This window comes from Bison bison, unplaced genomic scaffold (genome assembly GCF_000754665.1).
Source record: "Bison bison bison isolate TAMUID 2011002044 unplaced genomic scaffold, Bison_UMD1.0 scf7180017864200, whole genome shotgun sequence".
Classification (NCBI taxonomy): domain Eukaryota; kingdom Metazoa; phylum Chordata; class Mammalia; order Artiodactyla; family Bovidae; genus Bison; species Bison bison.
In genome coordinates this window covers 6,625,946-6,653,761 of record NW_011494772.1, presented here as the reverse complement: position 1 = coordinate 6,653,761, position 27,816 = coordinate 6,625,946, and the positions used below count along the sequence as shown (strand labels likewise).

General features: G+C 35.5%; 1 protein-coding gene across 1 annotated transcript in view; it reads left to right on the top strand.

Moving 5' to 3' along the window:
* LOC104991757 (lipase member I-like) overlaps nt 1-27,816 on the top strand; it is a gene marked incomplete at its 5' end in the record, with an annotated part of 46,777 nt that overhangs the window by 8,654 nt on the left and 10,307 nt on the right. The window contains 5 exons of the mRNA XM_010844345.1: nt 4,066-4,155; nt 5,342-5,509; nt 7,236-7,340; nt 14,663-14,774; nt 19,301-19,477. Coding sequence (XP_010842647.1) covers nt 4,066-4,155; nt 5,342-5,509; nt 7,236-7,340; nt 14,663-14,774; nt 19,301-19,477 — 652 coding nt within the window. The remainder of the gene's footprint in view (nt 1-4,065; nt 4,156-5,341; nt 5,510-7,235; nt 7,341-14,662; nt 14,775-19,300; nt 19,478-27,816) is intronic.

The following is a 27,816-nucleotide window of genomic DNA, read 5'->3' as shown; positions in this document are numbered from 1 at the left end:
CTGCCCCCAATCCCTCCCAGCATCAGAGTCCTTTCCAATGAGTCAACTCTTTGCATGAGGTGGCCAAAGTACTGGAGTTTCAGCTTTAGCACCAGTCCTTCCAATGAACACCCAGGACTGATCTCCTTCAGAATGGACTGGTTGGATCTCCTTGCAGTCCAAGGGACTCTCAAGAGTCTTCTCCAACACCACAGTTCAAAAGCATATTAGCGTAAGGGTAGACAAAAAAGTCAGTAAAGTAAAATACAGAGTTATGAAACTTATTAGATTTATTATGATTTTGATACTGCTGGACAGTATGAAAATGATTCTCATTTTTTCTGGGTTTCATTTTTTAAATTGAAGAATAGTTGATTTACAATATTGTGTAAGTTTCAGATACACATCATAGTGTTTCTGTTTGTTTGTTTTATAGATTATATTCCACAATAGGTTATTATAAGATATTGGATATCATTCCCCATGCTATGCAGTAAAGCCTTGTTGCTTGTCTGTTTAATGTATTAATCCCATGCTCCTAGTTGTCCCTCCCCCTATTTTCTCCCCTTTGGTAGCTAGCCCCTTTGGTAGTTTTGTTTTCTATATCTGTGACTCTGTTTCTGTTTTTTATATACATTTATTTGAATTATATTTTAGATTGCACCTATAAGTAATATCATATAGTATTTGTTTTTTCTTTGACTTATTTCACTATGCATATTCTCTAGCTCTATCCACGTTGCTGCAAATGGCAATATTTCACTTTATTCACTTCTTAATCCAGTAATCTGTTGATGGGCACTTTAGTTGCTTCCTGTCATGGCTCTTGTACATAGTACTATCATGAACACAGGGGAGCATGTATCTTTTTAAATTAGTGTTTTAATTTACTCCAGATATATACCCAGGAGTGGAACTGCTGGATCAATGGTAGTTGTGTTTTTAGTTTTTTTTAAGGAACTTTCATGCTGTTTTCCATAGCGGCTGCGCCAATTTATATTCCCTACAATAGTGTATGAGGGCTCCCTTTTCTTAATGTCATCTCCAGCATTTGTCATTTATAGACTTTTTGGTCAGTGGTTCTGAGTCAGTCAACTGAAAACTCTAAATGAAATAATACGTCTCCAATGCCCATAAAACACAAAATAGGAAAATATCGGAAATATATAGGAAAATTCTTTTCCAATAGTGAAAGGAAAAGCAATAAACATATTATGAACTATTATTTTAAAAACATTCATAACATTTTTCTAAAGTGTGCATGAAAATCTGTAACCCAAATTGAAACATTAAGATGTCCGATTGTATTAAAATTAAGAACTCATTAAAGAACCCTTCATGAAAGCTAACAGCAAGCCAAAACAGGAAAACTGGTAAGTAAGTCGTGTACATCATTAATAAAGAAAAATGGAACTTAATTAAATCAAGACTTGATCAGACATTTTACAAAAGGGAAATTCTAACTAGGCACTGGAAAGTTCTTAAAATCTTCAGTAAGCAGAAACATTTAAATTAAAACCTCATGTAATACCACATGCCTACCAGAATGACTAAAATTAAAAAGCCTAATAAGACCATCTATTGGAGGATATGTAAAACAGCAGAGATACTTGTATGTTGTTTGGTAGTGGTATAAATTGGTACAACCTCTTTGGCAATTTATTTAGGATCATTTATTAAATTGAATATACTCATATTCTATAACCAGCAATTCTATTCCTAGGTATGTGACCAACACATGTGCTTTCAAATATGCATTAATGTGTGTGTTCAAGGATGTTCATAGTATTAACACATATTAACCTTAAATTTGAAACAACATATGTCCATCAACAGAAGAATGGATAAATAAGTTGTGGTATGTGTGTCAATGAAATAGTGTATAGCAATGAATGATTACAAATGAGTGACTACATTTATACCTGACAATGTGGTCTAATATCACAAATATACTGATAATTGAAAGAAGCCAGACACAAAAGCATGCTTGAAATATGAGTCAATTTATATGTATTTCCACAATGAGCTAAAATAAAATATATTGTTTTGGAAGCTTCTTTTTCAAGAAAAAGTGGTTTTTATTTTTATAGAAAAGTAAGGTGCTGGTTATTGGGTTATTTCCTGACATTGGTTTGGTAGCTAAGTGGCTGCTTGCTTTATATTTATTAATTAATCTTTAGTTTTATGTCTTATGTTCTTTTCTGCATGGATTGTTATATTTTACAATAAAAAGAAAATTAAAAAAAAAATCTGCTCTCCCCACCCTTCTTGAAACCAAGAGAATGAATGGCCCAAGCAGACTCAACTGCCCTGCCCCTTCCATCTGATAAAAGGGAAATGACATGCCTGAATCAAGGGCTACTTGTAAGTTAATAATAAATATCTTTTGCTTCTTCATGGTTCCTGAGCAGTCTTCTTAGTTTTGATTCTACTTCAGATGCAGATTGGAGAAAATGATGGCTCTAAACCTGAAACTCCCTAGTTTTAGAACTCTTATGATGAGTTCAAATATGAGGAATTTTTAAAGATCTCTAAAATTATTGGGCTTCATGGGGGTTATATTTAGAAGACTGTTCATCCTTACTAAAATTCCACAAGCTAAGTGGGGGGTGGAATGGAAGGAGGAGTTGGTTAGTTTATCCTTACCACTGACACAATCAAATCCTATATGCACTTCCCTGGATTCCAGGGAATTCTGAGGAAGTCACCCAAGTTGCCTTTTGTCTCTCCTTATACCCTGTACCCCCTTCCCTGTAATCCTCATGCCCAGTGTCCCCATGCCCTGGTAATGCCTCACCAGCTGTTACCTTGTTCTGATACTAACTGGAACTAAATCAAGTAGCTGCATCTTGATCCTTACTGTCAGACTCAAGTACTTATCTTTGCTGTGCTCAATCTATTGCTGATCTCTCTCAAGAGTTCATTATGTTGTAAGAAATTTCTTGAAACCCAAGCCAAAGCATTGTTATCTTACTTGGCAGTGAGATCACAGTCCCAAATATTCTGAGCTTGCTACCTTTTTTTTTTTTCAATTTCTATGGCTCCCCTAGGTTACAGACCCCATATTGGTTAATGTACCTAGAAATTGCGCCTCCCCTAATGTCCCAAGGTTCTACAGATACAGTTGGCTGTCCATATCCATGAATGTGGAACTTGTGGGCAAGGGGCGATGACTGTGCTGTACCATTTTATATAACGGACTTGAGCATCCTCAAATTTTCATGTCTCTGTGGGAGAGTGGGAGATGGAGGGGAGTTCCTGGAACCAATACCCCATGGATGCCAATGGATGAGTGTATACAGAAGTTTTTAAATCATAGCTACATGTTTCATGTCACTCTGGCCCAACTTGTTCCAGTTGAAGTAGCATCTTTTGATTTTTCCAGTTAGTGAGTCATCAAATGCTATTCATTATTATCCAGAATGAGAGTGAATGATCACACCTAAAAAGTCCTAAATGACTTAGCTTCATTTCCTCCAGTGCTCTCTCTCTCACATGTTATACCAGATAAACTGGATTCTTTAAATAGCCTGTATGCACACAGATACCTGCTTGATTCTGCCTCACTCACATCCTTCACACTTCACATCTTTGTTCAATTCTCACCTCCTCAGTAAAAAATTTCCCAAACTAAAAAAAAGAAATTTCCCAAACTATTTAAAAGTCCAGCCTACCACATTCACTGTCCCTTATTCTGCTTAATTTTTCTCTGCAGCACTTATTATCTGACATACTGCATTTTTACTTGTTTATGATGTCTCTCTTCCACTAGGATGTAATTTCCACTACAATGAGGATTTTTTGCTCTTCCTTTTTCAATTGTATTGATATATTCATAGCACAAATAACTGTTATGGGCCCATAATACACTGATCACATGTAAATGTATTAAATTAATGAAATGTAATTTGCATGAGAAGTTAAATTGAGGAAATAATACCCCAAAAATTCTCTTTTGAAAAAGAGAATTTTTTTTTCAATTCACATTTTGAATTACTGTCCATGAATTTTATAGGAAACTTTGTTTTATATGTGTTGCTGAACTGATTATATATACTTTGTGATTCTTGGGTCTTTTCTTCTCAGGTCTAGGCATTAAACAACCCTTGGGACATATTGATTTTTATCCAAATGGAGGGAAAAAGCAACCTGGCTGTCCCAAATCAATTTTTTCAGGTATACAAAAAATATTTTAGAATAAATTGTGCATGCTTCAAAAGAATGAAAGAAAATCAGTTTTTTTTTTTCCTTTTTAATATGTGGTCAACAGTTTTTTCACCACTGCTGATCATTCAGGAGTTATTGGTGGAAATGATCTAATTTGATCCTTCTGAGTTCATAAATGTTACCAGTAGACATCTCATTTGATTATGTATGAAACCTACTATCCTATAGGTTTATCATTTTTAGTTTATCAGTTTAAACAGAAGTTTAAACAGAAGTAGACATCTCATTTGATTATGGATGAAATCTATTATCTTATAGGTTTATCATTTTTAGTTTATAAGTTTAAACAGAAGTTATGTCAGTGAAGAAGCATGTGTAGCTGAAGTATCATATAACACAAGTTTGGTTTCAGGATTTAATTTTTACCATTGTTGTTGTTGTTTAGTTGCTGAGTTGTGACTGACTATTTTGTGACTCCATAGACTATAGCCCACCAGGCTCCTCTGTCCATGGGGTTTCCCAGGCAAAAATACTGGAGTGGGTTGCTGTTTTCTTCTCCAACCATTACCGCAGTATTATTGTGTGTTATTCACAGATTATGAACTCTTGCACTTGGTCATTCTGTGCATAAAGAGCTAAACAACTGCTCTCTGTGTGGAATTTGGCTTACTTTAGAGCCACGGTGAGAAATGTCCTGAGATCTACAGTGGGAGCTGGTCAAGAACCACATCTTTAAAGGCCACAAAAAACTAGAGTAGTTTAATCAAAGGGACAGGAATGTGAGAAGTTAGGAAAGGAAAGGGACATGATAAATCCTTAATGTCACCTGTTTGCACAGGTATCTTTGGCATTGAGTAGGAATGTTAGGGGTGAGAGTTTAGAAGGGAGTTATGTGTACACTAATAATTAAATATGGTAGCACTGTGTGTGTAATTTGTCAAAGTACTGAAATTAAACATTTTTGCTACTTTATTACTTTAGAAAAATTTCTTCTATATCTCATGTAAAAGGCATACTATATTTAAGCTTCCAAAGGTACCGTTTATTAAGTTGCCTGAGATAAAACTGCATTGTAGTCAGCACTGTGATATTCATAAAGTACACAGCATTAGGTAGAATTTAATCTTTAAATTTTTTTTCTAATTTACTTGAACTTGGCTTAATACATCTAACTGCTTGATTTTTAACACTTAAGGACTTGAATTTATTAAATGCGACCACCAGAGAGCAGTTTACTTATTCATGGCAGCTTTGGAAACGAGCTGCAATTTTATTTCATTTTCTTGTCGTTCATACAAAGATTATAAGACTGGTCTATGTGCGGATTGTGCTGACTTTAAGGGAAAATCATGTCCCAAACTAGGTAAGAGAGATTGTTATGATTACTCTAATTCTTTGCGGAAAGTGAACAACATAATTGTGTTATTATTTTCTGCTGCAAGCTTTCATGTTTACTTGTTAATATACTAACACTTTTGGGAAAAGTCTTCTGTGGGACAGGGAAAATAATTCATTTCCTAGTAAATGTTTTTAAGGTTCTTAGTGAGAGGAACTTGGTCAACCTCTTTTCCACGCTGCATGTAGTGTATGCATGTGGAGGCCTCTTGATCCTTGTTCTTAATACACAGAAGGATCTATCATCCATCTATATTTCCACTAAAGAAAGAAACTTATTCATTTTTAGTGATATTAAGGGTTTTCTTTGCTGTTAGTTTGTATTTTTAAGGGAAGTCTTAAGAAGTGAAGAGGTATGAGCCATGGTTAGCTTTGCATTTATTATTAGCAAGTAGATATGAATCACACATGGTTTGTACTTTCTAAATCAATAAACTTGGTAAGAACAGTTAAATATTGCAACTTTTGATTAACTGAAATCTGACGGTGGGAAATTAGAGAAAAAAGAATCCACATAAAAATAGAATTTTAAAGCTGGAAATGAATCTCAGAGGCTGCTTGTTCAGTGTTTGCCAAAGACAATACCAGACCCCAAGTACGTCATGAGCATGTAGACATCTAATCGTATCATGACAGGTCTACTAGAAATGTTTCCAAAGCCAAGTAGCTTCAATTAAATGGGTAGCAATGACAAAGTCTGAATTAAACAGACTCCTGTGATTTTCTTTCATAGGCGGTATATACTAACATATGTAGAGAATCACTAGAAGAGGCAAGCAATCTGCAGGCTTTGCTAGACTTATTTCCTCATAGACCCCTCTGTCTAGAATATATTTTAGTTTATATAATATATCTTAGTGGGATTGGTTTTCTTCAGCCCTCATGTTGGGGATTGCTTTTCTGGTTCTGTTGCTTTTCCAAAGTCAATTGTGACCCAGTGTGAACATGTGGATTGCTTAAGGGCACAAGTGAAAACTAGAGTTAAATCTCTGAATTTTCAATTTAATATTCTGTCTACTGCATTCAGATTTCAAATTTGGAGGTAACAAAGTAGAAATAGACACATACATGAAGTAGGAAGCATCTTAGATATGTGTGTGTATATTACATATTCTATATGTACAAATAAGGTTTATATCTGAAATATATATTATACATACAGTATATAGTATTGTGTGTATATGTATATATAGCAGAGATTATATATATATTTCATATATAATAGAGGTGATATTATACTATATACCTTGTGTGTATAATGTGCACATATACATGCTGTATCAGCATGAATATGTATATAAGAGAATTGGAGGCTGTGCTCATGGAGTTAAATTTTATGTTTAAGTTTTATCTAATTAGTTTATTTTGCTGAATTCAGTAAAAGGAGTTTCAAGTAAAATTACCAATTTATAAATAAAGACTTTGGCAAATGGACTTTAACCATATGGAGTATGCAACGATCTGATATGATTTCCACAGTGTAGATTTATTTGTGAATCTTCAATGGAAGAGTTGTTATAGTTGAAATAAATAGGATGTGAAATTATTTGAAAAGTGATTTTAAGTTATAAAAATCCATAAACTGTAATTATTATTATAGTACATCAATCCTTTAGTTCTTTTCAGTAATTAGGTATTTTTGTATGCTATTTGATGCGAGTTCAATGACTAATATTCTATTTCTCAAATCTCAGGTTATCAAACTGAGCTATGGAAAGATATTTTAAAAGAAAGGATAGAAAACACAACTCTCAGGACGACTGTATTTTTGGATACTGTTGGAACAAATCCATTCTGTAGTAAGTTAATATTTGTTAACAAATGAACTAATTATTAGTTTATATACTAATTCAATTTTTATCCAAAATTCAAATTTCATTATGTGCTTTCAAGGAACTTTAAAATTTGCTAGAGGGTCAGTTGTACAAATTCAAATAAAATGAGCATATGCTTTGGGTAATATTCTTCCAAAAAACAATCGATGTCTTTTGTTTTCCCCCTCAATTTCCATGATTATTCTCCCATGTTTAGTGTTATGTCAGCATATAACAACTCACAGAGTTTAAGACATCTATCTACACTATTAGCACCCCTTTGGAAACAAGCTAAATTATATAAATACAAAATGCACAAGTAAATAATAATCTTGCCAATTTATTTAGAGTTAAACAAGAAGAGAAAATTTGGAGAACAGGAGAAAATCTCAGAAACTTATTAACGAATTAGATTTATGAGGAAGTATTAAAAAAAGTAAAATTATTCTGTTTAGTGATCAGGAGCTTAAAGTGGTTTAAATAAAGCAAATCCTATTATATGAAAATATTATGAAATACATTTCCATAAGTTTGCCATTGATTCTGGTTCCTGAGGAATAAATATTTGAAATAGACCCAATAAGATATTTTTGGTCAGTTAGTGTAGATATTTTGCAGTCAAAGTTGTTACCAATTTTTAAGATATTCTTTAAATGTTTGTGAGGTGTCCTGTCATTCAGAATTGTTCAGTCGCTAAGTCGTGTCCGACTCTGCAACCCCATGGGCTGCAGCATACCAGGCTTCCCTGTCCTTCACTATATCCTGGAGTTTGCTCAAACTCATGTGCATTGAATCAGTGATGCCATCCAACTATCTCATCCTTTGTCGCCCCTTTCTCCTCCTACCCTTGATCTTTCCCAGCATCAGGATTTTTTCCAATGAGTTGGCTCTTCCCATCAGGTGGCCAAAGTACTGAAGCTTCATCTTCATCATCAGTCCTTCTATGAATATTTAGGGTTGCTCTTTGTTAGGATTGACTGGTTTGATATCCTTGCTATCCAAGGGCTGCTCAAGAGTCTTCTCCAACACTAGAGTTCAAAAGTATCAGTTCTTCAGTGATCAGCCTTCTTTATGGTGCAGCTTTCTCATCCAGACATGACTACTGGGAAAACCATAGCTTTGACTATGTGGAGCTTTGTCATCAAAGTGGTCTTTGCTTTTTGATACATTGTTAGGTTTGTCATAGCTTTTCTTCCAAAGAGCAAGTGTCTTTTAATTTTGTAGCTGCAGTTACTGTCAACAGTGATTTTGGAGCCCAAGAATATAAAATCTGCCACTATTTCCACTTTTCCCCCATTTATATGCCATAAAGTGATGGGACCAAATGCCATGATCTTAGTTTTTCTGAATGATGAAATTTAGGACAGCTTTTTCACTTTCCTTTTCTGCCCTCCTCAAGAGGCTCTTTCAGAATTCAGAATTGGGCTCATCCATTTTTTCATTAAAATTTTTATTGAATTAAATTTAGATTCACATGCAGATGTAAGAACCAATGCAGAGGGATCCAGTGTGCACTTTATTCAGTGGTAAAATTTTGTAACACTATAGAATAAATATAATATCACTCAGTTCAGTCACTCAGTCGTGTCCGAATATTACACGATATTGCTACAATCAATCCATGTTATTTATATTTCCTCACTGGTGTGTGTGTGTGTGTGTGTGTGTCTAGTTCTCTATAACTTAATCATCATATATAGAGCTCTGTATCTATCACCCCAGTGAATATATTGAACTGTTCCATCACTATCAGACCTCTTGGGTGGCACTTTTATAGCTATATATATTAATACCACCTTCATATCCTGCTGTTTCTAATTCTTAACATCCATTAATATATTCCTAAAAATTTGTAATTTTGAAAAATTTTATATAAAGGGAATTATTCACTATGTTTGGAGAAGGCAATGGCAACCCACTTCAGTACTGTTGCCTGGAAAATCCCATGGACGGAGGAGCCTGGTAGGCTGCAGTCCATGGGGTCGCGAAGAGTCGGACACAACTGAATGACTTTACTTTCACTTTTCACTTCACGCATTGGAGAAGGAAACAGCAACCCACTCCAGTGTTCTTGCTTGGAGAATCCCAGGGACGGGGGAGCCTGGTGGGCTGCCGTCTATGGGGTCGCACAGAGTCGGACACGACTGAAGTGACTTAGCAGCAGCAGCAGCAGCATGTATCAATAATTCATTCGTTTTATTGCTGAATAGTATTCCATGGTATGTATGCACTAAAGTTTGTTTAATCATTCATATGTTGTAGAACATTAGGGATGTTTTTAGATTGGGCTATTATATTAAAGCTGCTTTGGATATTTGTATACATGTTTTCATGTGAACTTATCATTTCTCTGGTATAAAGTCTCAGGAATATAAATACAGAATCAGAAGTTAATTTCACATTTAGCCTTATAAGAAATTGAGAAATTTTTAGCGTGGCTGACCATCTTATATTACCCACAGCAAAGTATGAGTGATCTAATGAGTGATTTCTTACTAGCATTTGGTGTTGGTCATTATTTTTTTAAAAAAATTATCCTTCCTGATAGTATATAGTGATATCTTGTTAAGGTTTTAATTTTTGTCACCCTAATGGCTTATGAGTTTGCATATCTTCTCTGTATGGTGAACTGTGTGTTTGTGTCTTTTGCTCATTTTCCAATTGGATTTTTTAAACTATTGGCTTTTGAGGGTTCTTCATATATTTTTATCGGTAGTCCTTCTTTCCTTGTTGAAGATTTGGTCTGCAAATATTTTTTCCTAGTTTGAAACTTGAGTCTTTTCGTCTTCCTCACAAGGGCTTTCACAAGGGCAAAAGGGTTTACTTTTGATGAAGTCTAATTTATCGCTTTTTCTTTTCAAGGAACATTCTTTTGATATCTAAGAACTCTTTGATGAGCCCTCAGTCCTGAAGATTTCCATTCAAATTTTTTTCTAACAGTTTTATAATTATATGTGTTCCTTTAAACATACACAATCTTGTTTCAAATTTATATTGAAAAGCACATATCTTAGAATATCTAAAATAATTATTACAAAGAATAAAGAAGAAACAATCACTTTGACCTCCTTCTGCATTGCAACTTTTTTTCCGATTCTCTTCTTCCGTCCTCCTCTTTCACCTTTACGGCTTTGTGATTACAATCTTTGGAACTGTATTATGCCCACGTGAGTAATTCAAGACAACCTCTCTCTTCTAAGGGCAGCTTATTAGCAACCTTAATTACATTTGAATTCTTAATTATTCTTTGCCATTTCAGGTAACATATTCACAAGTTCCGGAGATTAGGACATGGACATATCTGGGGAGGTCTGCTACAGTTAAATATACACATGTGAGTTTTCACAGTCTACTGGTATCAGTATTTACCACTTCAAGTGAAATGTGAGAACTTCACTTCCATTTAGGTTACTTTACGTTCTCCACTTTTTAATATTACTGTCTCAAATATCAGATTATGTGATAATTTTATTTCAATTATCAAATATGATATATCAATTCACAAGGGTAAGGATAATTTATTGTGAAAGTGTTAGTCACTCAGTCCTCTGTGACCCCATGGTCTGTAGCCCGCCAGGCTCCTCTGTTCATGGAATTCTCCAGGCAAGAATACTGAAGTGGGCTGCCATTCCCTTCTTCAGGGGATCTTCCCAATCCAGGGATCGAATCCAGGCCTCCCTCATTGCACGCAGATTCTTTACCATCTGAGCCAACAGGGAAGCCCACTTTATTGTGTGTAGCCATATTTTTTTCTTTTCCCATTTCCCCTTTTTATTTCTGCTGCTGCTGCATTGCTTCAGTCGTGTCCGACTCTGTGTGACCCCATAGACGGCAGCCACCAGGCTCCCCCGTCCCTGGGATTCTCCAGGCAAGAACACTGGAGTGGGTTGCCATTTCCTTCTCCAATGCAGGAAAGTGAAAAGTGAAAGTGAAATTGATCAGTCGTGTCCGACTTTTAGCGACCCTATGGACTGCAGCCCACCAGGCTCCTCCGTCCATGGGGTTTTCCAGGCAAGAGTACTGGAGTGGGGTGCCACTGCCTTCTCCATTTTATTTCTGAATACTCCAGAATTATTTACTTCATCAATTCCTCTGTGTTCCTTCTTACAACATGTAAGAATGAGTCTGCTAAAGAGAAATTCTTTGTTTTCTTTGAAAATGTCTCTATTCCTCCGTTATTCTCAAAGTATAGTTTTTCTGTGTATAAGAAATAGAGTTGAGTTCTTTCTTTTAGCACTTAAAAAGTGTTGTTATCACTTCCTTTTGGCCTCTGTGGTTTCAGATTCATTGTAACTCAATTGGTTGTTCTCCTGTAGCTAACACATCATTTCTCTTTGGCCGCTTTCAGGATATTTTTCTTTTTTCTTTTAGTGTTCTGAAGCTTGATTATAATTTTTTTTGCTATAGTCTGACAGGTCCCTGGGGCTCTGTCCATTTTTTTCTGTCTGTTTTTTCTCTGTTTTCAGATTGAGTGGCAGATTGATCTGTCATCCAGTTCACTGATTTCTGTCCTCTATTATTTCCACTCTACTACTGAGACTATCCCATAAGTTCTGTGTCCATTATGGTAGTTGTCATTTATGTAATGTCTACTTTATTTCCTTTTATAGTGTCTATTTCTTGGCTGAGACTTTTCTACTTCTTCATCTTTTTTCAACAGCCTCTGACTCTGAAGCATTTTTATGATGGTTCCTTTAAAATCCTTGTCGGATTTTCCCAGCATCTAATTCATCTCAGTGCTGGCATTAGTTGATTGTCTTTTCTCACCAGAGTTGTGATTTTCTTTGTTCTTGGTATAACAGATAATTTTCAGTCACATCTTGGACATTTTCTCTATGTGACAATTCAAATGCTGTTTAAATCTTTTATTTTAGCAGGAGTTACATTGTTTAGGTTTTAGCTTTATATATTCTGAAGCTGTGAGTTTTAGCTATATAGTTTCAGGATTTTCATATTTTCCTGGTGACTTGCTTTTTTTTTTTGCTTCATAATTAGAAATGCATTTTTTTCTATCTTTAATATTATATTCTGTATTATTTTATTTTACTTATTTAACAATGAATAATTATTATGAATATTATCATTAATCAGATGCTCACTTATATTTACCAGTTTCAGTTTTCTACATTTTAACTTGTCCTTTTTTCCCTCCTCATCTCCTTCCTTTTGGACTTAATGTTTATCTTGCTAAAATAGACCCTTAATAACTTTTCACTAAGTAATGTCTCTCAGTTTGTTTCCCTGAAAATATCCTTATCGTTTTCTTACTCTGGAGTGCAATTTTACTCCAGAATAGAATTCTACACTGAGAGTCATTCTCATTGAGTACTTAAAAGATATTAATTCTCTTGTTTTAATATAAATTTATATTTTCATTTATTAGTAATCTAATGGAGATAATCTACAGTTTTATTCTTGTTAAACTTATATATGTATATGTGCATTTATTTATTAATCTGTTAATTTAAATAATCTATTGTTTTCTTCTGGTTAAACTTATATATGTGTATACATATTTATTTATTCATCTAATAATTTAGTCATGATTTATTGTTATCATTTTCTAGTCTCAATGTTCAATCCAAGTCTCTATTAAAATTAAATGAAAAATGTTTGTTATTTCAAAATAAATATTCATGCCACATTTTATCATAGAAAACTGTCGTCACTCTGCTCTTCAAAATTCTCCCTTCAGAACAAGGTGGATTTTGTTTTTTCCAGAATTTATGTACCATAACCCTGGAGGATATTTCATGTAAATTTATGGAGGTCCTTAACCAATAGGGACTTGTAAATTTAAATTCTGTGTTACCTGGAGTTTATTTTAGTCTCAGGGAATTTCTTTTTTCCACTTAAGACTAATACACAACCACTAGGAAGAATTTTCCAAGTTTCTCTTTCAATGACAAAGCAGAGCATTAAGGTCCCTGACTCTGTGCAGGGTTTTTCATTTCGGCTCCATCATTCAGTGCTGCATGGAAGTTGACACTTCAGTCTCTGTCTCCATGCTACAACCAGTTCTCACATCCTTTAGAGACCCAGGGCTTCAATTCTTAAGACTTGCCTTTAATTTCTCTTCATTGCCGCCTCCTAGTATTTGGTCTTTCTTCATCTGTGCTTGGTTATATACCTAATTTATGAATTTTAACCCAGAATTTCTATGTAATTATACCAGGAGTCAGGGTAATTATGTAACATCTCAATATATCATACTTCCAGGAATCATCTGAGCAATATGAGCACCCACTTTTTTGGGTGAGGGGACGAAGATATTTTATCTAATGCTGGGTAGTCACTGCAAAGTAAAAAGTGTTCCTTTATGTCTTTTGTGCTATCAATTGATAAGGGCCAGTTACCTTGAGGTGTCCTAAGGATCTAAGTACTCTTAGCTGTTTAACAGAAACATTTAACAGCTAACATGCTCAATTTTTCTACATGTGTATCTCAGAATAAAAGTTCATCTATTCCACATTCTGTTTCTATACATTTTCTTCCAAGAGTTTTGCATAATACTTGGGAATATTCACAGAGAGTAGGAAATTTCTGTGTAGCCCAGGCAATAATGGGTAAAGGGATGAGTTCAGCATCTTTTCCTCTGAAAGTTATATCAATTTTTGTAATGACATTTTGAAAAAGAGATACTATGATCTCACTCTATATAGGATTGTCTAATTTTATTGTCTGGCTTCCCTGGTGGCTCAGTGGTAAAGAATCCATCTGTCAGTGCAGGAGATGAGGGTTCCATCCCTGGCTTGGGAAGATTCCCTGGAGAATGAAATGGCAACCCACTCCAGTCTTCTTGCTTGGAAAATCCCATGGACAGAGGAGCCTGGCAGGCCATGGTCCATGGAGTCACAAAAGAACTGGACATGACTTAGTGACTAAATAACTGTCATTCCTAAATAGCCAGTGAAATTGGGAATTATATTTGTCAAGCAAATATAGGTAGGACTATTAATCATATAATTAAGGAACCTTATAATATTTACCTTAGATGTACTGATGGAGAAAAATTAATTAACCTAAATTCTGCTATTTTTTGGTTTTGAGACCAGTTAGTATTTACTAATTATTTGACCAACTTTTCAGCATACTCATGACTGACTGGCAAGCTTTCATTTTTTCAAGACTAGTGAAAATTTAACAAAAGGGAAAATCTATTACCTGTGTACCAAATGAGTGCCTCTCAATATTATTTGCAGATATAGTATGTGCCTAGATTACATAAATATATATTTACATGCATATTTGCACCAAAATAAAGTTTAAAAATAACATGAATTGCATTCCACATTTTTGTTTTGTAGCCTATTATTTTGTTCTCAGTATAATTGTTCTGGATAAAAATATGAAGGATGGCTATGTTACATTTAAATTATTAAACCAACTTGGAATCGTTGAAGAGCCAAGGCTCTATGAGTAAGTATAATTTAGTGTCTCTTTCTTTCGTAAGATATATTTTCTCAAGCATCCACTTTTCAAGATAATCCACACAGTATAAATTTTCTATGCAGTGAGTCTTAAATTGTTAAATATTAAATGGATCTCTGATTGTCATATAACTAAATAATTTGTTGATGTTATACATCTAGCTACTGCAAGAGTTAAAAGACAAAAACTTTCCACCTAATTTTGAGCACTCCTAGGATTTGTTATAATAACTATTGATATTATTCCATAATATTGATTTGGCCAAAAAAGTTCTTCCACATTTTTCTGTAACATCTTGTGGAAAAACCCAAATGAACTTTTTTGACCAACCCAATAGTTTATTACTTTAAACTGCTTAAAATTGTGTATAAATGTATATACCCTTACACACATATATTTGTGATTCATTACTTATTCTTATCAGACACATGCTTTGTTAGCTTTTAAATTTACTTATTCAAGTGTTATTTAGCACAACCAAATGTATTCAGGTGTTTCACTAAATAATGGGGATCCAAACTAAAATAGCAATGTTACCATTCTCGAGGAGGTCACAGAGTACTGGAGGAGACTAATGCATAATTACACGTTTGAGTAATAAGTCTTAGAGAAACAAAACACTCATGAACTATGGGAATCCAGAAAGAGAAGAAAGGAAATGTTCAAAAGGATGGTATTATCATCAGGGAATGGATGAGGGTGCTTTCAAAGGCATGGAGATAGAAAGTGGCTGAGTTCAGTAATAGCACACAGACTGTGGTCCTAGAGCAGTTGTTTCAAGCTTGTTCAGAAGGCAAACAAATTATGAGTCTTGATTTCAAAGAATCATGTTCTGTGCAGAATACTATTTTAAATACTGATGCATTTTATTCAAATACCTGATGAGTACATTTTTCATGAAAAATGTAAAAATATGAAACCCATATACAAGGTAAATCTGTCCATCTAAGTCTGGCCAATGGCCTTCATGTTTTTCTATTAATAATTCTTTGCTAATGAATTTAGTCATGCTTTGGGATATTAACTGTTTCAGATGCCATGGGAGTGAGAGACTTCTAAGTGATCTTTTATTTCCCTTTTCAAAATTAAAATAGGACTATTTTCTTGCTGGAGAAAATGTGCTATACAGTAGAAAGTGAGAATAATCTATAATTACATCATGCAGGGATATTCCCATTTACGTTAGTTTATAACCATCCCTCTTTCTCCTTCTCCTCCTCCTCCTCCTATTTCTCCTTCCCTTCCACCCCCACCTCTTCCTCTTCCTCCTCTTTCTTTCTCTTATACATACCCCTGTGCACGCATGTGTTATTTTTTCACTTAGCAAAATTAGGATATTTTTGCAAATGTGTTCTGCTTTCTGATGTTTATACTGAATGCTATAGCATTTTTTTTTGTACTATGTCACTAAAAATCACTTACACATTGTAATATGATGCCAAATATATTGATATGCCAATATAGGATTTAAAACCGAGTGTCAATATTGTGTATTCAGGATAGAATGACTCCTCACATGATGAGTAATGGGGAGATTAGTGTGAAACAGGTGCAGAGTGGTGGCTATCATTATAATTTATATGAAAGATAATGGGGGCTTGCATCAAGTCAGGGAAGTGGGATTTTAGGATTTAGAATAGATTTGTTTTTGTGATTAATTAAATGTGAAAATGAAGGGAAAAGTGATTAGGAGTGACTCTGAGCTTTAAATTTGGTGCCTATTTGAATTATGGTGTCATTCACTGAGCTAGGAGATACAAAGAGAGGAACCAATTTAACCATTCAATAACATGTCTTGAACTGTACTAGAAATTAAGGACAAATTTAGGGAAAATTAGATTTCTGTTCCTTCATACTTGTAGTCTAGTGAGCAGATAGAGTTTACAAACACAGTAAGTTCCCTACGTATGGATGAGTTCCGAGAGTATGTTCATAAGTCCAACAAAGTTAGCCTAGGTACCCAACTAACACAATCGGCTACCTAGGACTGTACTGTAAGGTTTATAATACTTTTAACACAAATAATACATAAAACGCAAACAGACAAAAAAAATAAAGAAGACATTTTCAATCTTACAGTACAGTACTTTGAAAAGTGCCGTAGTACCAGCTATGTCTCTGCTGCTTGTCCACTTGCTTTCGGACATCCCGCTTGAGATAGCGAAGCCGTGCTACTGTACTCTACACAGTGCTTTTGTGTACCTTACTGTGTGCAGCTACTTGTAGAAGATTAATGCATGTTGTAGTGTACACCAGACACAAGGACTAACGTGACTGGACATGAGAACACATGTTCACATCTTTGAAACTTCACAACTTGAAGATTTGTATGTGGGGAACTTCCTGTGCATAATACAAATAAAATAATGATATTCACTATTTCTGTTTCCAAGCAACTTTTAATATCTATATTGAGCTCTGGAGAAGGAAAGGGCAACGCACACCGGTATTCTTCCCTGGAGAATCCCATGGACCAAGGAGCCTGGTGGCTACTGTCCATCGAGTCACAAGAATTAGACATGACTTAGTGACTAAACCACCACCACCATATTGAGCTAGGCACTGTACTAGGAGCTGAATATACTAGGATGAGAAAAACATGATACTACCCTCATTAAATGTATAGTCTAATAAAGGATATAAAATAAACGAGTAGTGATAAAATTATGTAAATAAGATCTGTCTGTGAAAAGTGTCTAGAGGCAAACCATAGAACGTATGGGAACATAAAATAGTTGAGTCACTAAAGCTTTTTCTAAGGACTTTTTATATTTGTTGAGACAAAACTGAGGAGCAGAAGTTAATCTGCTCTGCTGATTCCAGGTAGAGGGGCCAACAAAGGCAAAACTCCTGAAGCAGGAGGAAGTGTAGTCCATTTCAGGAGCTGAAGGAACTTTGATATGTCTGAGAACAGAGTCAGGGGAAGGAAGAGAATGATGAGACAGGTAGAAAGCACCTAAATTTTGTAGGAATTAGAATTTGTAGGACATGTTCAAGGGTTTTTATTTTAGTCACTGAGCAAGTGAAAACCAATAAAGTATTTGCTTTGGGGCAGTCTGGATAGAGCCAGGACTGGGGTTTTGTTTTGGAAAAACAGTTTGACCAGAGTGGATTGGAGAGTGAAAAGACAGGATGCTGTTGCAAGAATAAAGGCACAGAACAATGGTACCCTGAGATAAAGTGTTTTCAGTGGAAATGAAAAAATAAGGATGAGGATGGATGCAAAGAAGATTCAAGATATCCCATAGAGTATAGGCACATAGCATAGATTCAATGTAGGAGTTGAAAGAGAGGATGATCTGAAGGGTGAGGTCTAGTTGTCTGGTATGGACAATGCATTGTGGTTCCATGTAAAATTATAAGGAAGTTTCTGAGCTACAGGGCTTTTGGTGAGAGGTGAGTGTTGGGGAATATGTCATTAAATTTGAACTTACTGAGCTTTAGGCCTTCTTGAGATATCCAAGTAGACATGGTGAATAACAGTTGTCTGGGTCTCATTAGACAGGGCTCATCTGGAGGTAGAGACATGGTGATCAGGAGCAAACAGTCGGTATTTGGAATGAATGGAGTAGATATGAGTTTTGTGGGGAAGACAACAATGTTTCCATCTGGATACGCTGACTTTGAAGTATCTCTGAGAAATCTAGATAAGTTCTTGGACAGAAGTTAGAGATGTGACCAATGACATCATGTTCTGTGAAAGAGGAGGTAGTCACTCTGACAGGGATGGGTTTTGAGGGGAGTGATAACAACCTCTTTGGGGTCTAGATGCTTTGGAGAATCCAAAGGAGAAGGGAACAGGCCAAATATAAGATGGCACAAGTGCTGGGTGTGCCGCAGGTTGCTTTTCAGCCATTCTGTGTGTGACAGGTGCCTCAAACAAAGAAATTATTTAACACATTTTAAAAAAAATTTCTTGTCCTCTACTTTTCCTTTCCCTTCCCTCCCCCTCCTTTTCCTTCTTTTCTCTTCTTCCTTCATTCCTTCCTTCTTTCCTTCATATCTCCCACCATCTTCTCTCCCCTGCTCCTTCCCTTTCTTTCCTTCTCCTCTTTCTTCCTATTTTTCCTCCTCCTCCCTTGTTCTTTCCTTTAGAGGCAGGCAGACCCATGATATGATAAAGTGGCACAGAACAGGAAAGGATTATTATTTGTGGGTCCAGTCTATTCACAGAATGGTGATAGCTGTTCAGGGGCTTATAAAAAGTAGCAAAACATGGATTCTCTAATCTTAGACAAGTGTAGAATCTAGACAACGAGGCGGAAAGACAAGATGTCCCAATTTTTCTCCAAAATATTTTCCCCAAATATTTGAGTGTGGGTGTTACATATCTTTTTACTTTATCTTGTTTTTAATTAGTTTATACTATTTTAATAAATGTCACATATTTTATTGTTTGGCCTTTTCACTGTAAGATTGATATTTCTACCTAACATTGATACGGTTATATTGATTTTAAAGTTGTATTACATTTCAAATTACTAATATGATGAGATATCAAATTTTATATTTAGGAGGCACAAAATATTTTATAAACTTCAAGAATTCAAGATTCTTGGTCAATTTTTAAATGATGTTGCAAATATTTCAAGCATTGGTTTGGCATATTTTCAAAGCTCAAATCAACAATGTTCCACGTGCAAATACACTATTCAGCTTCTCAAGCTAAAATCACTTACATATCCAGAAAGGTAAGAAAACTAAATTCTAATTCCAATGTTATCTTTTAACTTGAAAATATTCCTTTGCTAGGGAGTGGTTTAAAAATTCATGTACTCAAATGTTTATTGTATATTTTAGATTATATTTATAAAGACAGTAGACAATCTAAAAAGTATATAAAATTTTTTGGCTTAAATGAGATTTATTTTGGAATCACATTATCCAAGCAGAGAAAAAAGATATATAATTACTTCATGAGATACAGTAAACATGAAAAAAGTTAAATAAATGTCTGCCTTAGAATTTTAAGTTATTTCAATAGAGTTCTGGATTGCTAAAAATGTCTCTTCCTTTGTTGACTGCAACACTTTATCTTTATTTCTCTTTATGTTCCTGTATTTATATACTTGATTTCCCAGTTACCTTTTTGTGAATGTTGAACATAGTAAATAAGAAATTTTGGAGAATAAAAATGATAAAAATGGTAAGTGGTAAGAATATTCATTTAGATGAGGTATATATTCACAGAGAGGGGCTGGAAAATTCTTTGAAATAATTTATAAATTATTTTGTAAGCTTTTGGCATGAGAATATTTAGTCATTCAAAAGTTAATGAGTGAAAAGTTATTGTAATGGAAAAAAGTCAAAGGGTAATTTTACTTTTGCCATTGACTGAAATACTTACAAAAATATCAAATATATGGGCATCATCAGTTAGGAATATTAGCAACACCATTGCCCGACAAGTATATCAGAGACAGAAAGAAACTTTGGTGGCGGGGAGGGCAGTCATATATAAAGGACTAGAGCTGCAAGATTTTTAACCTTCAACTGATCTCTATATCTATTATTTTAACTATGTAAAGTCTATACTAAATATAAGAGTAGGAACTATATTTGTAGTGCTCAAAAAATAGATCTTAGAGAGGTCAAGTTTATTGCACCATCATATTCCCCTGGTCTCCTCCATTAATACCTCTCTGAGCCTCAGGATGGTAAATATAAATAAAGAAGTGTAGTTGTTGTAATTTTACATGCTCTGTTTCTGGCACTTAAATGGTATCAATACACCCCCACTGTACAGATTTCACCAAATAACTTGATCATTAAGGATCTCCCACTCTTCAAAGGTAAAGCAAGAGGCCAGCTCCCTCCCTCTGCCCCCTTTGTCTAACTAACTTATTCATTGTTGTCATCGTGGTAAGAAAACTTAAAGTGAGATCTACTTTCTTGGCAAAGTTTTAAGTGCACAATAGTGTTTATAATAGTTACGAGGTTTACAGCAGGCAAAAATAAGCAAACAAAAACCTCTTACAGGGCTTTCCTGGTAGCTCGGTAGTAAAGAATCTGCCTACCAGTGCAGGAGACATAGGTTCAATCCCTGATCCCTGATCCCATGGGATTCCACATGCCTGGAGCAACTAAGTCTGTATGCCACAAATACTGAGCCTGTGCCCTAGAGCTTAGGAGCCACAACTACTGAGCCCATGCAACTACTGAAGCCCTAGAATCCATGCTCTGCAACAGGAGATGCCACTGCAGTGAAAAGCCTGCATAGGGCAACTAGAGAGTAGCCCTTGTTCGCCACAACTAGAGAAAATCATGTGCAGCAACAAAGACCCAGCACAGACATTAGTAAATACGATTTTTTTTTTTTTAAAAAAAGACTGCACTTCCACTGCAGGGGGTGAGGGTTCAAAAAAAGAAAAACAAAAAAAGAAAAAACTTACAAAAGACAGAAAATCCAACCACAAATTGCTAAAGATAAAGGAGATATGTGCATGCTAAGTTGCTTCAGTCATGTCTGATTCTGTGACCCAGTGGACTGTAGCCAGCTAGGCTTCTCTGTTCATGGGATTCTCTAGGCAAGAACACTGGAGTGTGTTGCCGTTTTCTTCTCCAGGGAATCTTCCTGACCCACGGATCAAACCTGCATCTCTTTTGTCTCCTGCATTGGCAGATGAGTTCTTTATCACTGGGGCTACCTGGGAAGCCCAGCGGGCTATGTAGCCAGTTGTAATTGAAATTCCATGGAAGATGTGGCTTCTGGCTTGGCTGCATTCAAAGCATGAAGGATTTTTGCATGGTATCTCTTGGCTCAGGCATTAACATTGCTTCATTCTCAGTCTTCATGGTATCAAGTCAGTTGCCCATACCTACTTGATTCCAAGTTCAACTCCCACAGGAAAAGAAATAAAGTTTAAAGATCCCACTGCATCTCACTGGTTTTCATTGGGCAAATTCATATCTCTGAACCTCACACTGTGTTCAGGGAATTCAATTCTTCTGATTGTCCAGGGAAATAAGTTCCTTCATTGGTTTATGCTTAACTTTGAGACAAGATGGGATCAAATTTATCCAAAGTTTATAGACGGAGGGTAGAGTAAAGAAAGACGGGGGTATTATTACATGAAAGGGATAGATGGTTGGTGACAAAAATCACAGGCCACTACAGAGAGACTGAAAATATTTTGATATCAGGCAAAGCATTAATTAAACATAGATTGTCCTCCTTGTAATATATCCTGTGTGTGTGTTAGTCACTTAGCCGTGTCTGACTCTGCAACCTCATGGACTATAGCCCACCAGGCTCCTCTGTCCATGGGATTTTCCAGGCAAGAATACTGTAGTGGGTTGCCATTTCTTTCTCCAGGGATCTTCCCAACCCAGGGATCAAACTGAGGTCTCCTGTATTGCAGGCAGGTTCTTTATCATCTGAGCCACCAGGAAAGCCCAATATATCCTACTAAAGTTAAATATTGATTTTACTATAAACCATAATTTTGACTGGCTGACACAGTTAACTTGTGAATGAAAGCAATAAATGAATAGTTAAGCTAGAGAATGCAAATTAAGATCATTTAAGATCTGGGTACTTCAAACAGTTGGGGGTTAGGTTTCTTAAATAGGTATGTTCATGTTCCTGCATGGCTATAATTTAATATTTTGACTGATAAGACAGGTAAGAATAAACATTGAAGTAACTCCTCAAATAATTTACTCCAGTGACATAGAGGGTTTATATACAAATTTAGACATTTTTCTTTTTTCAAATTAATTAAACATTTAAATCTCTAATTTTGTAGCTTTGGCCTCTATGTTTTACTTACTTTAGGATAACTTCTCTTGTTAATTCAGTATTGGTTTCATTAAATATTTTCAAGGTTCTTTTGAAAAATATAAAAATATTGAATTTATAATATTGAAAGCATTATAAATGAAGCTTAGATTTAATGAGGTTCAGCATTTGGCTAAGAAGATCCAAAAACTATCTTTAGAGAGTAACCTCAGAAAACCAATTCACAGTTATGCTATTTGTGCTGAAGTCATTAATACTTCATTTTGTCTTTTAAACTTCCCAATTAAAAGTCCAAGGTACCCTGGGAGAATGTGGGAATTGAAACTCTAGAATTCTGAAGGGTGTTTAAAGAAAGCAATTTTGGCAAAACTTTTACATTTTTAACAAAGTTTGTTCATTCATTCTGAGACTTGTCCGCCATCTTCAGTATCCACACCCCATTTTCTTCTGGATCCTCAAATGATGTTCTAGGTCAGTGTAATGTCGACAGGTGATACAGATTAAGAACTCTAAACAATGTCAACAGTGTGAGCAGCCACTGTGTTTCTATTTATATATGCAAGGTAAGCTGTGCCTCATATATGAATTATGTGGTTTTAGGATGATGGGAGAAGGCAGTGGCACCCCACTCCAGTGTTCTTACCTGGAGAATCCCAGGGACAGGGGAGCCTGGTGGGCTGCTGTCTATGGGGTCGCACAGAGTCGGACATGAATGACTCGACTTAGCAGCAGCAGCAGCAGGATGACTGGATATGAGTTTTTTTACATACCATTAGAGTATTGAACATGAAGGTTATTATACCTAAATGTTTTTAGAAATCCAGTATTTTAATTACCATATTAAGGGACAAGATATTATTTTCTACGTCTAAAATTGTTTTAGGTTAAAGTTTTGTTGCAGTTGTGTACGATTTTTGAAAAAGTTTGATAATTAGGATAAGTGATTATCTTTTTAAATTGTCTAAAATTATCACATAATTTTACCTGATAATTGTATAATTGGACAATGTAAGCAGGACGTTTCAGGTTAAAATTCTAAAAACTACAGCACATATATTTTCAATAACTATGCTTACCCAATGGCTCAGTAGGTAAAGAATCCACTTGCAGTATAGGAAACCTGGGTGACACAGGTTCAGTCCCTGAGTCAGGAAGATCCCCTGGAAGAGGGAATGGCAACCCACTGCAGTATTCTTGCTTGAAAAATCCCATGGACAGAGGAGCCTAGTGGGCTATAATCCAAAGGGTAGCAAAGAGTCAGACACAACTGAGCAACTAAGAATGCAATGCTGTAAGATGCAATTATATAAATACCAAGTAATCAATACACATCTTAACAAAATTTGATTAAAAGTACATTATATAAATATATAAATAAAATAGTAACTAAATATAAATGTATTTTACAATCAATCCTCATTCATAAAATAGTTGCTTTTCTTTATATTTTTGCCTTGTAATATGTTCCATAGCTTTTCAGTGTCATTTGTAAAATATATATTTGACTCCTAGCAGATGCTCGACTAGGGGCTTCCCGGGTGGTGCTAGTGGTAAAGAATCCTCCTGGCAATGCAGGAGAGATGCAGGTTCGATCCCTGGGTTGGGAAGAGCCCTGTAGGAAGGCATGGGGAATTCAGTATTCTTGCCTGGAGAATCCCATGGACAGAGGAGCCCTGTGGGCTACATCCATAGGGTTGCAAAGAGTCGAACACAACTGAAGTGACTTAGCACTCATGCACAGATGCTCAATTTATAGCAGTCCTTTCTTTTCATTTTCATTCCCTTCTCTTGTTGGTCTCCAATTTAACTTTTCTTATACTCATTTTATCTATACACATATTTTTCAAGCAACAGACTGGACAAGTCAATAATTATGTGAAAAATATTGGTCTGTTTTGCCAAAATAATTCATCAATAAAATGCTTTGTTCCCCCAAATTCTGTGAAGCTATGTCTCATTCTGCAACCTCATAAACACCTCTGCTAAGTCACTTCAGTCGTGTCTGACTCTGTGCGACCCCATAAATGGCAGCCCACCAGGCTCCCCTGTCCCTGGGATTCTCCAGGCAAGAACACTGGAGTGTGCCATTTCCTTCTCCAACGATGAAAGTGAAAAGGGAAAGCTAAGCCGCTCAATCGTGTTCGACTCCCAGGGACCCCAGGGACTGCAGCACCAGGCTCCTCTGTCCATGGGATTTTCCAGGCAAGAGTACTGGAGTAGGGTGCCATTGCCTTCTCCGATAAACACCTCTACCTTCTTGTAAAAGTTTCATTCATTGCTAATTTGTAAACTTCTTATCCAAACACTATATTCACTTCTACCACACTTCTCACTCTTTTAATTTAGTGATCAGAATAATCCTCATCCATCAGAGTTGTTGGGGATATAGGAAGACTCTGAGCAGAGTTAAGAACTTCAGAAAAAGAAATCTGCATTGGTTGCAAATTTAGCTGATAAAATGGAATTTATCTTGTGAGTTATTTGCCCTAAATTCAATTCAAGCTTCTCTTTTAGGGAATGAATATTTTAAAAAGTGTTGGACAAGACACTTGACAGTCCCTTGAACTGCAAAGAGATCAAATCAGTCAATCCTAAAGGAAATTAGTCCTGAATATTCATTAGAAGGACTGATGCTGAAGCTGAAACTCCAATATTTTGGCCATCTGATGCGAAAAACTGAGTCCTTGGAGACCCTGATGCTGGGAAAGACTGAATTCAGGGGGAGAAGGAGACAACAGAGGACAAGATGGTTGGATGGCATCACCAACTTGATGGACATGACTTTCAGCAAGCTCTGGGAGTTGGTGATGGACAGGGATGCCTGGTGTGCTGCAGTCCATGGAGTCGAAAAGAGTCGGACATGACTGAGCAACTGAACTGAACTAAGGAAGATTTTTAATTTTTTTCACCAAGGTGTATTTTTTGGATGATGTATATGATTTAAGGAAAAATTATTGTATGTAAAGGATTGATGACTTAATTCAAGATTTAGACATTAAAGGGAATACCAGAGAAGTTTGGCTTGTTTTACTATTAGTGAACTTCTTATAAGAAGTTTATAAGAAATTCTTATAAGAATAATAGTGGTTAAATTTATTTTTGGTTGTTGTTCAGTCTCTCAGTCCTTGTGACCCCATGGACTGCAGCATGCCAGACTTCCCTGTCTTTCATCATCTCCCAGAGCTTGCTCAAACTCATGTCCATTGAGTCAGTGATGCCATCCAACCATCTTGCCTCTGTTGTCCCCTTCTCCTCCAGCCTTCAGTCTTTCCCAGCATCAGGGTCAGTGAGTCAGCTCTTCCCTTCAGGTGGCCAAAGAATGGGAGCTTCAGCTTCAGCATCAGTCCTTCTAATGAATATTCAGAGTTGATTTCCTTTAGGATGGACTGGTTGGATCTCCTTGCAGTCCACAGACTCTCAAGAGTCTTCTCCAACACCATAGTTCAAAGCATTAATTCTTCAGCGTTCAGTCTTCTTTAAATTTATTTAGCATCTACTACATCTCAAATGCTATTTTTACAATCTTTGCAACAACTCTATGAGTTAAGTATTTTCTTTGTTTTGTTAGTAAAGAAAGAGAAACTCAGAGGTTTAAAATAACATGTCTAAGGTCTCTTAGCTGAGAATTGCCTTCGTCATGACAGGAAGCCAGACTTTTCTTGGTTTTATTCATTTGTTGTTTCCTTTATTTTTAGTTGCTGCTATTTTTATAGGAATAAAGTTTTTCACTAATTAATATAGTCAGTTATTCTCATTGTGGGACATTTGGGAAATTAATTCACATGTAGTCCTGTAACTAAGAGATAACACCATTAATATTTTGTCATGTTTACATATAATCACACATGCTACAGTGGAATCATGAATTTAATTATTTGATTCACTGTCTTCTTAATCATGTTTTACATAGACAAGTGTTAGATACAACTCCATTGCTGGTTAAGTAGAAATAGGGTAAAGTCATTAGGATATGCCATAGAGGAAAAAATAAGCATATGTGTCATTTTAATTTTTATGGAAAGATCTAATCTATTTTTTTACATAAAAATTTAATTTTTATGTAAAATATAAATAATTTTAATTTTTATGTAAAATCTAAAATCCACACTCTAAATAGTGTCGTTTTAAGTTTTATGTAAATTCTAAACAGAAAGTCATTAGGATATGCCACAGAGGAAAAAAATAAGCATGTGTGTCATTTTAATTTTTATGTAAAATCTAAGCAGAATTTTTATGTAAAATCTATCTAAATAGATAGACTATGAAAATTTGTTAAATTTATAAAATTTAGATGCAGTTACTTGTACTCAGGGAAAAAACTAAAATACATTTTGTGGGTGGTTAACAGAACTCTTAACATTCCCTGTTGGCTGTGGATGCTAACAGATGCTTGAATGAAATTCATGCTTTAAGTTTAATTACCTAGATAATTGCAGTAACCATTTAGTTGCTTTTCCTGTTTAGATCTGTCCATACAGATAATGTGCAATTAATGAGAATTAGCACTGCCAAACTATTGGGAGTGTGAGTGATAAAAATGTGATGCCTTATGGTCCAGAATAAACTGTGTATCTAACTCAGTCAATAATTAGCTGTCTGTAACAAACAATGATGGAGACTACACAAACAATATAGTTCTTCTGAGCATTTCCAGTAGACTAGCCATTCAAACGTAGGGAATGAGAGGAATATTTGTAGTGGAGGTACCTGGGTGACTTCTTGAGAAAAGTTGAATTAAATCTACTTTAAAAATGTTTCCTTAATAAGTAAAATGTACTTTTTTCGGCATATAGTTCTATGAGTGTCAGTAAGCACATAGAGTCATGTAACCACCACCACAATTAATATACAGAACATCTCCATCAATCACAAAAACTGCCTTGTGCTGTCCCTTTATTTCCAACCACCCACACCTACTCTCTGGCAACCTCTGCACCTAGATTTGCCTTTTCAAGAACTTTATATAAATGGAATCATATGGTATATTGCCTTTTAAATATCACTTATTTCACTTACCTTTAGACATTTAAAACTCACCCATGTTGTTGCTTATATCAATGGAATGTTATTGATACATAGTATTTCATTGTATGTATATACCACAGTTCCTTTATCCTGCTGCTGCTAAGTCACTTCAGTCGTGTTCGACTCTGTGCTACCCCATAGACGGCAGCCCACCAGGCTCCCCCGTCCCTGGGATTCTCCAGGCAAGAACACTGGAGTGGGTTGCCATTTCCTTCTCCAATGCATGAAAGTGAAAAGTCAAAGTGAAGTCGCTCAGTCGTGTTC